This window comes from Marmota monax, unplaced genomic scaffold (assembly GCF_021218885.2).
Source record: "Marmota monax isolate L192 unplaced genomic scaffold, Marmota_monax_Labrador192_F-V1.1 WCK01_AAM20220418_F8-fsc00012, whole genome shotgun sequence".
In the NCBI taxonomy this organism is placed as follows: domain Eukaryota; kingdom Metazoa; phylum Chordata; class Mammalia; order Rodentia; family Sciuridae; genus Marmota; species Marmota monax.
Genome location: NW_026695227.1, coordinates 33,426,589 through 33,442,484, shown reverse-complemented (window position 1 = coordinate 33,442,484; position 15,896 = coordinate 33,426,589). Strand labels below are relative to the sequence as shown.

The 15,896-nt window shown below is 47.5% G+C and overlaps 1 protein-coding gene across 1 annotated transcript; it reads left to right on the top strand.

Moving 5' to 3' along the window:
- The first annotated feature begins 329 nt into the window (after positions 1-329).
- Positions 330-6,355, top strand: Krt3 (keratin 3). The gene is made up of 9 exons (XM_046435595.1): positions 330-1,027; positions 2,125-2,345; positions 2,811-2,871; positions 3,203-3,298; positions 3,595-3,759; positions 4,151-4,276; positions 4,568-4,788; positions 5,164-5,198; positions 5,667-6,355. The coding sequence occupies exons 1-9, from the start codon at positions 428-430 to the stop codon at positions 5,999-6,001; spliced, it is 1,860 nt and encodes a 619-aa protein (XP_046291551.1). The 5' UTR covers positions 330-427; the 3' UTR covers positions 6,002-6,355.
- The last annotated feature ends 9,541 nt before the right edge of the window (positions 6,356-15,896 follow it).

Genomic DNA, 15,896 nt, shown 5'->3' with positions numbered 1-15,896 from the left:
TCCAGAGCTTGAACCTGAATCTGGTAGCACCCAGGGGTGGTTGCTGGGTAGAGAGACCTGAGCTAAGCCCCTGATGCAGGTCAGCGTGCCTCCTGGGTCCTGTCAGACAAAGCTAGGAGGTGGCCATGCCCAAGCACAGGGCACCGCCAGGCACCGCCCCCTGCTAGGTAAGCCTGCCACCTTAGCACTTTTACCATTTCAGCTTGTTCTCAAGGTGTGTTTGGTAGCCTGGAACAAACTTACTGCCTTAGGGCAAACCCAGCCCATGAATATTTGGGATTAATTATCCCTCCTTCATTGGAGCCCAGCAACCTCCTCAAATGTATATAAAGGGATTTATTCTGCCCAGGTCTCCAGTCCCTCTCCCTCCTCTGACTCAGTGTCCCTGCTTACCTCTCTCGCTCTTCTGTTCACCAACCTCCTCGCCATGAGCAGACAAGCTAGCAAGAAATCCGTCAGCAGCGGGAGCCAGGTCTTCTCCGGCCGCTCGGCCGTGGTGACCGGCAGCAGCAGGATGAGCGGTGTGACCCGCTCTAGGGCAGCTGGTGGTGGGGCCTCTGGGTTACGGGGCGCAGCAGGTGGCTTTGGCAGTCGCAGCCTCTACAACCTAGGTGGCAACAAGAGTATCTCCTTCAGTGTGGCAGCTGGGGGCTCAAGGGCTGGTGGCTTTGGTGGAGGACGTAGCATTTATGTCAGTGGCTTTGGAGGTGGTTATGGAGGTGGCTTTGGGAGTGGGTATGGAGGTGGCTTTGGCGGTGGCTTTGGTGGTGGCAGAGGAATGGGAGGTGGGCTTGGGGGAGCAGGTGGCTTTGGTGGTCTTGGAGGTTTGGGTAGGCCTGGTGGCTTTGGTGGGCCTGGTGGCTTTGGCCCTGGAAGCTTCCCTGGAGGAATTCAGGAAGTAACCATTAACCAGAGCCTCCTGCAGCCCCTCAATGTGGAGATTGACCCCCAGATTGGGCAAGTGAAGGCCCAGGAGCGTGAGCAGATCAAGACTCTCAACAACAAGTTCGCCTCCTTCATTGACAAGGTGACAAAGCTATGATGGATCCTCATTGTTAGGCTAAGGACTTTGAATTTGATATTTAGAGTCATTAGTGTTTAAGTGTGTCCTGGACAGGCCAGGCTGGACACGAGGGACTCAGGCAGAATTCTGGGGGAGGGGGTCTGGGAAGATATTCAGGGCTGATGAGTTTGTCCTCAGAGTCAAGCAGGAGTGTGTGTAGTGTGTGTGGGGGGGGGTTGGAAAGACAATGGTCCCCTATTTGGACCCAAACTCTACCATATCCTGCTTATGTGACCCTATGCCCCAGTCTCCTTCCCTTTGCCTCACCTAGGCCTAGGCTGACAGAGCTGGCAGCTCAAACCAAGAGCCATGGCCACTTGCGAGGAAGAGTTTGACCCAGAACTGAGGACTTTGCAAATAGGAGCTGTCCTCTGAGACTTTTAATGAGGCCCTTTTCCCTATGTGTTGTGCCTTGCAAAGAGACAGATGCCTCCGAGATGAGATGAATGAGGCTTAAGTGGAACCCTAAGGACCAAGGGGCTTTGAGAAGTTGGTGATTTCCTCTGTGCCCCTACTCAACCTTTTCAGGAAAAGGAAGGTGTTCCATGACCTTCTTCAGATCAGGACAGCTCACATGGGGCTGTCTTCCCTCCAGTCTCAAGAGAGGTACTGACTATGACATGTCAATCAGTGTTGGTTCCCAGTGATTCTAGCCTTTGAAGAACTGCATCGTCTGTAGTCTTATGTAGAAATGGTGCTGCTGGGTACATTTTTGCAGAGAGTGCTGCATTTTGGGAAATTGGGATAGAGTTTTGAAGTCCCCAGGAACACCAAGCATCTTTCTCATTCTTCATTGAGGCAGGGGTATTTCCAGTTTCCCTGCATATCTCTCCTCTCTTGGTAACTTTCCAAGCCATGCTGCAAATTTAGTGCCTGGATTGATCCCCCATCTGACTACATTCTCTGCAGCTGTAGCAGAAGCTGGAGCTCTTCACTTGCTTTCTAGGCCTTTGTGCTGGTGGACCAGGAGATATAGACACCCAGACCTACCTGAGCTAACTAAGGGCCTCCACTCTTCCGCTGCATGTTTTGTCTGATGTTGCTTTCCCAATGTGCTGCAGGTGCGGTTCCTGGAGCAACAGAACAAGGTCCTGGAGACCAAGTGGGAGCTGCTCCAGCAGCAGGGCACCAATTCCATCACAGGCACCAACAACCTTGAGCCCCTTTTTGAGAACCACATCAACTATCTGCGGAACTACCTGGACAGCATCCTCGGGGAGAGAGGCCGCCTGGACTCGGAGTTGAGGAACATGCAGGACCTGGTGGAGGACTTCAAGAAGAAGTGAGTGACAGGGCAGGAGTGGGAAAATGCCATGGGTCACCCTTCTCAGAGTCGTGGCCCTGTCTGCATTCCTTGTGACTGCTGTGTTGTGGTGTCACCTAACCTCTTTCCCTCTTCTTGCCTTCATGGTGGATAGTTGGGTTCATTGGCTTCCCCCTCAATCCCCTTCTCCAAGCATAGTCCTTTACAAATGAACTTGGGGCAAGAGGGATGAGATTACAGTCAAAATGTTTCCTCATGAGCCAGGTCAGGGAAGATCTATTCTTTAGGTTTGCTTGGGATTGAGGAGTTTCCTGGGGATAGTTTGCCTGGGAAATTGGAATGGCTGGTCCCCCTAACAATTAGGGAGATAGGAGGATGTGTTCATCTAAGAGGTTGGGATAGCGACAGAGGGGTGGAAGAGATTTCACAGAACAGTTGTATTGATGATTAATAACCAAATTCATCTATTTCTTACTTTCACAGATATGAGGATGAAATCAATAAACGTACAGCTGCTGAGAATGAATTTGTGACCTTGAAGAAGGTATGTGTGAGGTTTCTGGGTCTCGTAGCTGCAGATTTCCAGCTGGCTTCGGGGATCTCCTTACTCTGCTGCCAGGGGGCTTCCAAGTTCAGGCCATTGGAGCAAAAAAGCAGAAATCACATGCACATTAGTTGGAAAGATCCTTGAGAGAGTCAGTTCACTGGCCTTTAGTTTTTGATAGAATTGAACTCTGAGCTAGGAATCACCTCTTGGTTGTGGTGCCCCATCTTGGACAAGGACCATCCCAAGCAATGGTTCCCCTGGTTCTCTCGCTGTAGTTTGCAGCTTGTTCTTTGGAGGAATAAGGCCTTTATGCTCCTGTCTCTCTCAGGATGTGGACGCTGCCTACATGAACAAGGTGGAGCTTCAGGCCAAGATGGATGCCCTGATGGATGAGATCAACTTCCTGAGGACCCTCTATGATGCAGTGAGAATGTTTCCTACTAAGAGAGGGAGGGGGAGATGTTTTCAGATTTGGGACTGTGGCATTTTGGTATATATTTTGAAAACTATTGGCGATGAACCTAGAGATGAGGCCCTTTGGAAGGGGTTTGGCAGTATGGTCTGTAGACATTGAGTTCTCTGTAGGGCTGGGGCAGGGTGGGCTAGATATACCTTTAAAACTAAGAGTCAGTGAGTGGGACTGTTGATCAGGACTCTCTGGGGCTCTGTGTTCTTGTTGCAGAGACCCTGAAAGTTAATAGTTTCCTTTTGTGTTGGCAGGAGCTGTCTCAGATGCAGAGCCATGTCAGTGACACGTCTGTGATCCTCTCCATGGACAACAACCGCAACCTGGACCTGGACAGCATCATTGCTGAGGTCCGTGCCCAGTATGAGGACATTGCCCAGAGGAGCAAGGCTGAGGCTGAGGCCCTGTACCAGACCAAGGTGCGTGTGAGGCATTTCTCAGAGGACTCACTGAGGATGTCAGGGAGGCTGTGGCCTATGGGACTCCTAGGTGGTGAGTTCCTAAGGTTACTGGGGGCACCCTTCTTGGTTCTATATCCTTCAGTGATTGTTCAGTTGCAGAAGTCTTGTTCCCTGGGTGTGTGTGGGGGGAGATATTTGCACTGTCCTCTGCCAGGCCACAGGGGATTGATTCTCGCTTGCTCAGTGACTACAGGCTGGAAGAATTTTCTACCATAACAAATCAGTTGTCCTCTTCCCTGCTGAAACCCAATTCAATGCCATTTTAAGAAATGTTTACTAAGCATCTCAAGGTTTGGTAGGGGGTGTTGGGTATAGAACATCAGGCAAAGTCTTCCCTTTTGCTTTCTAGTTGGGAGAGCTGCAGAGCACAGCTGGCAGGCATGGAGATGACCTGAAAAGCACCAAGAGTGAGATCATGGAGCTCAACAGGATGATCCAGAGACTTCGGGCAGAGATCGAGAACATCAAGAAGCAGGTGGGGTCATCCTGAATGCTGGCTCCTGGGCTGCCTAGTGAGTGATGAGGGTGAGGAAGTCCATTCTTAACTAGGAATGGACTTCTGGAGGTCATCCTAGCTAGCATCCACCTCCAAGGAGTTCAAAGAGCAAACTAGTCTAGATGATTGGTGACTCTGTGGATGGAGACAAAATGGAGATGCTAGGGTGGGGTGATGCTCCCCGACTTTAGAATGGGTAATTCATTCTAGGATGTAGAAGGCCTTGGACCCTTTTATTGGGCTCATCTCATTTAACTTCCCCTTTCCCAGAATGCCAATCTGCAGACGTCCATCGCAGAAGCTGAGCAGCGTGGGGAGATGGCTCTCAAGGATGCCAATGCCAAACTCCAAGACTTGCAGGCTGCCTTACAGCAGGCTAAGGATGACCTGGCTCGGCTGCTGAGGGACTACCAGGAGCTGATGAATGTCAAGCTGGCCCTGGACGTGGAGATCGCCACCTACCGCAAGCTCCTGGAGGGCGAGGAGTGCAGGTGAGCCTCCAGTCCCATCTCCCTGAACCAAGTCACATGCTGAGGGCCATGTAAGTGACCAGGTAAAGGGAGATGGTGGCCTGATGGAAAGAGAGAAGCCCACCTGACACAGCAGGGCCCAAGAAGCTCCTTCCTTAGATCTTGCAGAGAGCTATTTGCCTTTACCAGCCCACTCTGTCCACAGGAAGCCAATGCATGAATGCAGACAGTGTGTGCAGGTCTCCTTGTTATGGTCCACTGAAGGGTGGATGGAGCTTTCCAACCTGCCAGGCTTCTGAGTTCAGTTCTAGTTGCTATTCCTCTCCTTGGTCTAAGAACTTGCTGGAGACAGCTTAGTGACAGAGCTGCCTTTCTCTTGCTTTCTTGTTTAAACAGGATGTCTGGAGAGTGCCAGAGTGCTGTCAGCATCTGTAAGTAGCTAAAGGAACCCTGACAATCAGAGTTGATTCTCAAATATCTGTACTAATACAGGAAAGTAGTGATCAATTAAGAAAACATTCCTATATAAGTTGGAGGAGTATTCTGGGAATGGAGGGGCTAGTGGATTGGCTTTTGAAATTGTTCTGGGTTCAGGGCAATTTTAATTGGTATAGATGGTCAGTAAGAGGGATCCAATAAGAAGCCCATTACTGGGGGAAAAATTCAGACAGTTGACCCAAGGGGGTCATCAAGGGTTGACCATATGTAAAAGGAACCCTTGGCTACTTCACAATGACAACATTACTGGAGTGTATAACTGATGACATTAGAATGGCTCACAGTGATCATCAGATACACCAATCACTCCTGATCTCCCTGAGCCTGGTGGCTCATTAATTAATTATAACACGGTGCTGTGGGCACTGGGCCACTGACTGCTGTCCTCTCCTCCCCGACAGCTGTGGTCAACAGCAGCAGCACAACATCGGCCTCAGCAGGTGGTTATGGAGGCGGTTATGGCGGTGGCCTTGGTGTAGGAGGTGGTGCAGGCAGTGGCTTCGGCCTGGGAGGTGGCAGTGGACTTGGCAGTGGCATCGGACTCGGCGGCGGCAGTGGATTTGGTGTTGGCAGTGGACTTGGTGGCGGCAGCAGTTTCAGCAGTGGCAGTGGCTTTGGCTCCAGCTCTGGAGGTCGTGGTGGCATCAGTGGCGGAGGTTTCAGCTCAGGCAGTACCCGCGGGAGCAGCATCAAGTCCTCCCAAATCTCTCAGTCCTCCCAGCGCTACATCCGATAAAGAGTGCTCACGGGCACCCGCACTGCAGCAAGCCCAGTGTCTCGCTCCCCACCTGTTTTTTTCTTCCCCTCCCAATGTCAGTGATACCCCCAGTGCCCTGCCCCTGCCTCCAAGGAGCGGCTTCTTGGGCTGGAAGGCGAGCACTCTTGCTCTTCCTTCACATCCCTGGCCAAGCCTCCTCTCTCTGGCTCCAGCCTGCGCCTGTGATTATCCAGCTGTGGCCTCAGCTGCCACCTTCCGCTGCCCTTGGTGTTCCCTCTCTGGTTGGGAGGGTCACCATGGTTCTGATGTATATAACATGCAGCACCCTCTGCTCATCTGTTCTGTCACCAATAAAGTGCATTGTGTCTCACACCAGGCCTCTGAGAATTCCTTCACATCCTTCTTCCCACTGGACCTACCCTTCTGGTCACCTCCCTGGGCTCTCTGCCTTCCACCTCTCCCACGTGGACTCTGTGGTCAACAGAGCAGCTGGAGCACTCCCTGCTCTAACACAAGACAGTTTGTCCCCACCATCGGCTGAATGAGACTGGATTGGGCACCAGTTGGTTGTTCATTTATTCCTTGAGCCCTGTGGGGAGGGACTGAGGGGATTCACAGCTCCTGGGGGGAGGCTGGGCCATGTGAACACCCATCTCTTCTTACCTCCTCTCATTTGGAGGAAGTAGGAAGGCCTTGGGGACAGAGGGTTTTTCCTCTGGTCCCCATTCCAGCTGACATCCAGAAAATGTTTCTGCCATCAAGGTGCCTTGGGACAGTGTGTACTGCAGGATTCCTCAAGAGCAGCCTGTCTCAAAGTCTGACCCGGAGCACTAGCCTGTTGAAACACTTTGAAATTAAAGGTCCCATGCCCATTAGAGTTTCTTTCTTTGAAGCACAAATCAGAGGTTCTGAACAGTCCCGTAGCAAAACAGTATCCATGATCCTGTTCTTTAACCCAGCATTTTCCACAGAGAACCCACTGGGAAAGAATTGCTGATAGCCTGCAGAAAACACCTTGTGCCTGAGCCACAAAAGCTCTGTTGTTCTGGCCCTGCCCTGCCCTAGGAGCCCGGGTGGAGTGTTAGCTGGCCATTGGAAGATTGTCCAGAAGATCATTGTGGAAGAGACTCAGGAGCAAGGAGCCCAAGGCCTCAATTTGCATTTTTCAGATGAAGGGGTTGGGGGTCTTATAGCAGGTGAGGACGTGAGCTACGAATGGATCCAAGTATCCTGGTCTAGGCTCCTCCACTTCCCCAGTCTCTGAGGCTCCCTTCGGGTCATGGCCTGCTGCCTGGGCACCAGTGAGCACGTAGGCTATCTTTGGAAACGTTCATCCAGACCAGGCCAGGGAAGCAGTATTTCCATCCTAGGTCAAAGCCCACTTTCCACAGTATCCACTTGCCACAGGTCTCCCATTCAGACAGTGTCCTCTGCTGCTCTCCCTGGACTCCCACCTATGCCCACTGGCCTTGTTCCTCCTGTGGGGTTTGCAGGAGACCCTACTACCTAGGAAGTCCTTTAGTGGTGGGGATCCATGAAGCTTCTTAAAGGAGACCTTGGCTCAGGAGGAGTGGGTGGTGGAGAGATCTATGTCTTAGAGGCATCAGGGGAGTGGCCGGGATAGCTGACCTTGGCACCAGTACCAAAGACTGAAGAAGCTGTTAATTCCATGTTTGGCTGATATTCTGAGTCCAGCCCTGAAAATTTCTAGTGCAGCCTGCAAATACCTTCCAGGGAACTTGAGCTGATTCCCAGTGCCCTTTCTTTTCCCTTCACCTCGTCACTTACACAGTTTCTTTGTGCAATTCCGTGTGCTCTTCAGTTGCTGGGCAGGTTTGCTTTCTTGTCTTTTTTTTTAAAAAAAATATTCTTTAGTTGTTAATGGGCCTTTATTTCATTTATTTATATGCGGTGCTGAGAATCGAACCCAGTTCCTCACACATGCTAGGCAAGCACTCTACCACTGAGCCAAACCCCAGCCCCTGCTTTCTTGTACTTGACTAGATTTTCCATTCTTTGAGTAGGGATTGGTGGGTGTTTCATCTGTCCATCCTTTTCCTGTCCTCCAAGGCATGTTTTTATCACAAGGAGAAAGAACAGTGATTGTTGGATACCACCTACTCGATGCCTGGGGTTTGGGGCCACTGTTCCATGGTGAAGAATCTCTTCTCTCCTATGCTTTGATCCTCATCCTCTTCCCTGGGTGTGGAGTGGCATTATCATCATATGATATCACAGAGGACCAATTTCTATCCTTGACTCTCTCCATCTGCCGACTTCTCCCTGACTCCCCACTGGAAGGAGTGCTCAAAAGAGCAAGCTCCTGTTCTAAGAAGTCGTTACTCACTGGCTCACATGCTCCTTGACATTGAGGAGAACAAGGTGTATTTGCAGATTTCAGGCTATTTCCTTCTGTCTTCTGGGATGCAGGCTGCAGGCCAGAGCAGGTGTTGCTGTGATAGTGAGACACCCACAAAAGCCTGGGTTAAGGGAACTGGGATCATTTTCCAGAAGAATATGGAAGTAGTTTAACACCTGATTATGGGTAATCCAGACCTGACTGCTGGTGATGAAGGTTTGCACGTAAACTTTTGGACAATTTGGAGGTAAATCTCTTCATGACTCCTCTCTGTTTTGCCTAGAGTTGGTTGGAGATTTTGTCAGCTAATCATCAGAAATCTCATCTTCTGGGACTTGGGCCACCTCTTCTTTGCCTTCTTAGCACTTCAGCCCAAGTATATTCTCTTTGCTGACAAAGGCCAGACACACAAACACCTCGCAATACTCTTGGGATGACTGCAAAAAACTCAATTCTGGAAAATACTCTTTCCCATATTTTGTCTGACTTTTTTGTCTGCATCCCTTATAAGCCCTTTTGGCAGACAAAGTACAGAACACACATCTCTCATGCCTGACAGCAAGCTAATCGCTACCAACCCTTCAGCCCAGGTGAAGGCTGGAGGTAAAGCAGGTCTCCTAGGAAACCACCAGTGGAGGTTTTCCAGATACCCTTGGAATCCATGGTGACATGAGAGAACGTTGACAGCTCCACAAACTCCCTGAGAACAAGGGGGCAGGAAAAGATGGCTCTAGGTGGCCATAAAGCTGTGGTTCTCAATGGAGACGATTCTACCTCCAGGGAACACATGGCAATGTCTGGTGACATATTTTGGTTGTCACAACTGGAGGGGGTCTGCTGGCATCTAGAGGGCAGAAGCCTGAATGATACTGAACATCCTACAGTGTGCAGGTCAACAAATAAATAGCCATCTGGAAACGCCAGTAATGCTACTGTTGGAAAACCTGCACCCAAGCAAGAGGGTTTTGCAGTCACCCTCTCCCTGGGAGAGGGTCACTAGCTGGAGTGACATTGTTATAGTGGAGTTGATAGGGTCTCTGGATTTGAAAGAAGTTATTTCTCTTTCTTTATTTCTTTCTTTTTCTTCCTTCCTTCCTTCCTTCCTTCCTTCCTTCCTTCCTTCCTTCCATCCTTCCTTCCTCTCTCTTTCTCTCTCTCTCTCTCTCTCTCCCTCCCTCCCTCTTTTTCTCTTTCTTTCTTTCTCCTTATCTTTCTGTTGGTACTAGAGAGTGAACTCAAGGGTGCTCTACCGTGAGATAGCGCCAATCCTTTTTATTTTTTATGTTGATGCAGGGTCTGCTAAGTTGTCCATACTGGTCTTGATCCTCCTTGTCTTAACCTCTTGAGTTGCTAGAATTATAGGCATATGTCACCACTCCTGGGGAGAAGTTTGTTTTAAGATGAAAATGACTTTTATTTTGGACCAAAGCCATAGGAAACAAGCCAGGTAAACAGTGTGGCTTTATTTAGGGATTTTCAAGCCTGTGCCGTGACCTGTGAAGGGCTTGCAGTTCTGGTATAAACCTGCACCTTTGTCACTCTGTTCCCTTTTCTGGGAATGCTCACTCCCCCTTTGGCCACTCATGTATCCTTGGTAGTCACTTGGGCGCTGCCTTGTGAAATCTCCCAGATCCCATATGGTGCTGGTTGCCTGTCTGTGCTACCACAGGATTTTCTTATACCTTTCTGTTACGTGCCATGTTCTATTAAAATGACAAGTCTCAGTGTCTGCTCTCCACACCAGAATGGGAGTTGCTTGAAGGGACAGGGGCTCCTTACTCATCTTTATGCTCCTTCACGAGTAGCCCAGGGCCTGCAACAGTGGACCTCACTGTGCTACTGAGATTTTGAAGAGAGGAGGGCGGACTCCTGGATGCAATTGGTGCCTGTTGTATTTAACAAAACCAACAAGATTAAAAAACTGACTTCTGTTCCTGGTGTAAGTCATACACTGGGCATCTTGCATGTCATCTCAGTTAATCCTTACAGCTGCCATGGGAGGCAGGTAGTAATTACCCCTCATTTTTTTCAGTTGAGGACACTGGAGCTTAGAGAGGCAGAGTGACATGCTTGAGTGGAAGTGGCAGATCTGGGTCTCAAATCCAAAGCCCACAAGCTTAATCACTGTGCTATGCTGCCAAGTGGGGCCAGATCTTCCTGGCCTCTGGGTGCTCCTCTTTAGTATGCTGTGCAGCTCTGGCAAGTGGCGCTAACAACTTTCTGGAATACGGAGGAGCCACCAACCAAACCTAAGTTTCCTGTGTCCACAGGAGAGGTTTCCACAGGGAAGGCCCTAAGCAGGTAGGCAGGTCCACCTTCAACTCCAGAGAATTTTCCATCTCCAGCTGGAGAAGCCAGAGAGATTGAAGTGGGGAGATGCCTTAACAACCAAGAGTGTTTCTCTTTGATGCTAGAGAGGCATTCGTAAGGTTTCAAACATTTTCATCTACACTAGTTGATGTTTCAAGGCAGATTTAACCACCACATTCTCTGGGTGGGTTCTTTAAATGTCAAAGTGGACTTCTTGCTCTGTGGCAATGTCTTTTGACTTGCTGATATCCACACAGAAATAAAAAGGTCCCATGAATTTAAGACAACCTTTGGAGTTGGGTAATCTGATTAAAATCTTGACTCGGTGAGCTGATTGACTTGGACAAGTTAATTAACCTCATGTCCTCATCTGTAAAATATGAATGAAAATCCTGACCTTGAAGAATTTTTATGACAAATAGAAAGGATACCTGTAAGTAGCCTAAGTCAGCGCTGCACTGAAGACGTGCACTTAAGCAATGCTATTTTTACAATATTTTCACAGGTGAAAGGAGAAAGTATTTGAAGAGGCAAAATTCTTTTCTTTTTTAAAAAATATTTTTAGCTGTAGACAGACACAGATTTGTTTAATTTATTTATTTTTATGTGGTGCTGAGGATTGAACCCAGCGCCTCACGTGTGCTATGCAAGTGCTTAGAGCCACCACCCCAGCCCCGGGAAAATTGTTTTCTCTAAAATATTATCCTCAAACTTTTGTGACGTATGCAATACTCAACAAATATTTATTATTTGATGGATTGCATTACCCATGAGCCTCTACAGCAGGAAACTGGCTTGGCTAGGCAGGGAGGCATGTTGCTCCCAATGCAAATACCATGATCCCTTGCAACTTATTGCAAAAATTACCACAGATTTCAATATTGCATTGACCTAGACTGGGCTACCCTGCAGAATTCCTTCTTCCTCTTTGGCTTCAAACTGACACTTCCCAAGAAGGCTTTGTACATTGACATTTCCATCACAAGGGCAAGTGCTGGACACATGTCCTGTGTAAGAGCATTCTCTTTCTCTCTCTCTCTCTCTCTCTCTCTCTCTCTCTCTCTCTCTCTCTCTCTCTCTCTTTCTTTTGCAGTGCTCAAGATTGAACCCAGGGCTTTGTGCATGTAGGCAAGTGCTCTACCACTGAGCAATCCCCCAGACATTTGTAAAGGTTTTCTAACATTACTTCTGACAGCCCCCACTGCGAGTCCTAAGAGGAGGTTATGCTAACTCCAATTTGCTGAATGGAAACTTTAGGCCCAGATGGCATGCAGCTGGAGTGTAGCAAGGAGGGGACTCTGCCCATCTCCAAGATCTCCATGTTTTCCACTCCATTAAGTGACAAGGGAAGAGAGGGAGGAGATGCAGTTATGTGAGTTCCACAAAATCCAGCATGGCTTCTGGAAAGTCCCAGCAAGATATGTGACTTTCCAGATATGGTGAGAAATACACAGGGACAGGGGAGTTGGTCCTCAGAGAACCTGTCCATTTTATAGTGTTCCAGGGACCTTCTTCCTGCTTCTTTAACCTCAGGCCTCAGTCTGCTCTCAGCTTCCTGCTGTGTTGCTTGAGCTATGTCCTCTGCAGGGATGAGCAGCTCTTCTTACCATGAGGCTGGTCCACGTGCCGTTCTCACCCACCCTTAAAGGGTAGCTGGACTAGTGTTTCCCCAAGTGTATTCAACAGCATGGCACTAGGGGTTAAGATAGAAAGATGTGTTGGGCTTGGTGGCACACATCTGTAATCCCAGCAGCTCGGGAGTCTGAGGCAGGAGGATGATGAGTTCAAAGCCAACCTCAGCAAAAGTGAGGCGCTAAGAACTCAGTGAGACCCTGTCTCTAAACAAAATACAAAATAGAGCTGGGAATCTGATCAATCCCTGGAACCTCCCCCCACTCCTCCCCACCAATAAAGATAGAAAAATACATTGTTAAATTTGAGTAGCTCTGGGAAGTTCTCCTCTACTATCTCCTACAATGAATAAAGATAATATTGCCAACGACAGATTTATTCAACTGCTGAGAAAACAATAGCAACTTGCTAGGTAAGGGGATGCTTTGGCAGGCTCAGGGGACATGAATGAGGGGAACTGAACCCAGACACACACATTTTAGTGATGTTTCCATCACCTCTCTTTTTCACATTCTTCCCATACATGCCAGGGTGGTAGCAATGAGGCACACTTAGGAAGCTGCCAGTGGCTGCCTTGGCACTGGAGCCCAGGAAGGGGGAAAGAATTGGAGACACCAAGTCCAAGGGCTCTCACGTAGGGCTTCAGCTGAGCCTGGTTCAGTTTTTTTCCCAGAGAGGTCATTTGATCTGCTTTGAAAGGAATTCCAAAGAATATGAGTAAAGACCTCACCAGGAAGGACTGACATCCTAATTAATGGGTGGGAGTAAATGTTTCTAAGAAAAACATGGCACAGAATCTTCCTTGTGCATTGATTATGGATGATAATGTTGATTTAAAAATCCAAACATTTGTTGCTGGACACTACGTGTTTACCTTGCAGAGCAACCGTGAAGAAGGTGGATGTCTACTTTTACAAATAAGGAAAGAGAGTAGAAGTCAAGTACCTTGTCCAAGGTTATCATGTGGTGAGAAGTGGATGTGGGATTTGAGACCAGGTCTTCTCAATTCCATGACAGGCTTCCTGTTAGACCACAGTTACCTTACCCTTATGTGGCATTTAAAATAATTTCAAAGGACTTTCACTTGCATTGCATTCTGCAAAGTTCATGACAAACCAGTGAGATAGAAAAGGGTTGACGGATTGGAACACAGGCTTAATGTGTTAAATCATGGCCAAGGTTACCCAGCCTGAGTCCAACCTACTATTCCAGTTGCCTTTCTTTCCCTCTACTCATGATCAGCTTCCTTTCCTACTATCCTTAGGGTTACAAAGTCATTTTGAGAGCAGCCAGGGCCCAGCATAACTTATTTCTTCCATGTCCTCAGACAGAGTACCAACAGTAGCTAATCCCACAGTATTTACTGTGTCAAGTTCTTCACTAGCATTTTATTTTTATATTTATTTAACTTGTTTAATTTCACTACAATCCCGAAGTATCTATTATTATTAGCCCCATTTTACAGTTGATAACACTGGACACATAAAAGTTAAGAAAACTTGTCCAAGGTCAAAGAGCTGGTAAGTGGTGAGCAGGGTCCAACCAGGTGGACAGGTCATAGGCAAGCTGCAGACCAGAGAAGTGAGAATAAGCTCCTGAGCACTTGAAACTCCTTGACTCCATTCCTTCACAGTTCTCAGACCAATCCTCTGCTTAGCCTGGCTTGTCCGGAAACTATCACAGAGGGACGGATCCTAGCTACTACCTTGACTGGAATTCTGAAGATAGCCAGCCATCTGTTGTGTGGGGAGTCTAGAGTCGCTCCCTCCTACTCTTGTCATGCTGTGTGAAATCTCACATGGACTCAGCAAGTGGAGTTTGCTCTTGCCATGTGTGGTGGGGCTGGGCATGGAGGGCGTGGCGTGGGGATGGGGGATGGCTGAGCTCCCAGAAGTCAGAAGAACTGTGTGCGAGTTCTTCCATCAAGGGTCCTCCATCTCCCACTCCCTGTCCCAGAGGGAATACCTATGGTCTAAACAAGGGCTTTCCAACTTCCTGGATTCTAAGGATTATCCAGAGGGCTTGTTAAGAAATACAGACCTGGGCTGGGGTTGCAGTGCACTGGTGGAGTGCTTGCCTAGCACAAGTGAGGCACCACATAAAAATAAATAAACTAATTAAATAAAGGTTTTGTGTCCATCTACAACTAAAAAGTATATATATTAAAAATTATATATGTAAATTATATGTATAAATTTTATATAAGTATACATACATATATGTGTGTGTGTGTATATATATATATATATTGCAAATAAACAGCTTGGTGGAGGGGTCTGTATTTCTTTATATATATAGAATAGAAAAATACATATATATATATACACATACATATATATATATATAAACACATATAATACATAATACATGCATATGAAAATAAGCCACATAAAAAATAAATTAATTAAATAAAGGTATTGTGTCCATCTTCAACTAAAAATTTTATACATATATAAATTAAAAAATTTTTATATATAAGTTACATATAAATTGTATGTATATAAGTTGTATATATATAAATTATATATATATATATATATATATATATATATATATATATATATACACACATATGTTATATATAAAGTTAGCAAATAAAGAGCTTGGTGGAGGGGTCTGTATTTCTTTATATATATATATATAAATGTATGTATATATATATGTGTGTGTGTGTGTGTATATATATATATATATATATATATGCATGCATGTATATGTGTATATGTAAAGAAATACAAACCCCTCCACCAAGCTCTTTATTTGCAGATTTTCATTCATGAGACTGGGCCAGGAAGTGGGCCTAGATTTTCTTTTCTTTTTTTGGGGTGGGGGTACTGGGGATTGAACCCAGGGGCACCTTACCACTGAGCTTCATCCATCCTCAGCCCTTTTTTACTTTTTATTTTGAGACAGGGTCTCGCTAAGGTGCTTAGAGTCTTGCTAAGTTTCTGAGGCTGGCTTTAAACTTGCAATTCTGCCTCAATTGCCCAGGCTGGCCTTGAACATGGCAATCCTCCTGTTTCAGCCTCTGGAGTCACTGGGGTTACAGGTGTGCACCACCATTCCTGGCGGGGCCTAGATATTTCTGTTCTTAGCCAAGAGTCATTATCAGTGAACATGTCCTTGGTGTGCTTGCTCTAGGTAGGAGCTGGACAGTGAGAACAGGTGGGATTCCATCCCTTTCCTTGAGGACCTAGAAGGGCAGTGACCAGTGACAGGAACCGTACAGGGTGTGTTGGGAGAACAGAAAGGGTTCCTGACCCAGACCAGGCGGTAGAGTGGGGAGGAGATCATACCTTTCAGATCTGAGTTGGGACCTTAACACGACACACTCTGTCACTCAAAGACAAGTGGAGGTTCTTGAACTGACTCTTCTAGTCATCCGAAGCATTCCCATATTCTGTCCCCTCTTGTTGCCAGATCTAAAAATCACACGCAGGACTTGGTCTTCCCTGCACATGCCACCTCCTCTTTCTATGCCTCACGCTAGTTTACTCCATGTCATAAGCCTCCCATTCCCCAGGGGCTGGACATGTTGGCTCCTCTTTAGTTTCTTTCTTGTAAGAAGCAGCTCTAAGCTCCAACTCCAGGCCTGCTTAGATGGATGCCCTT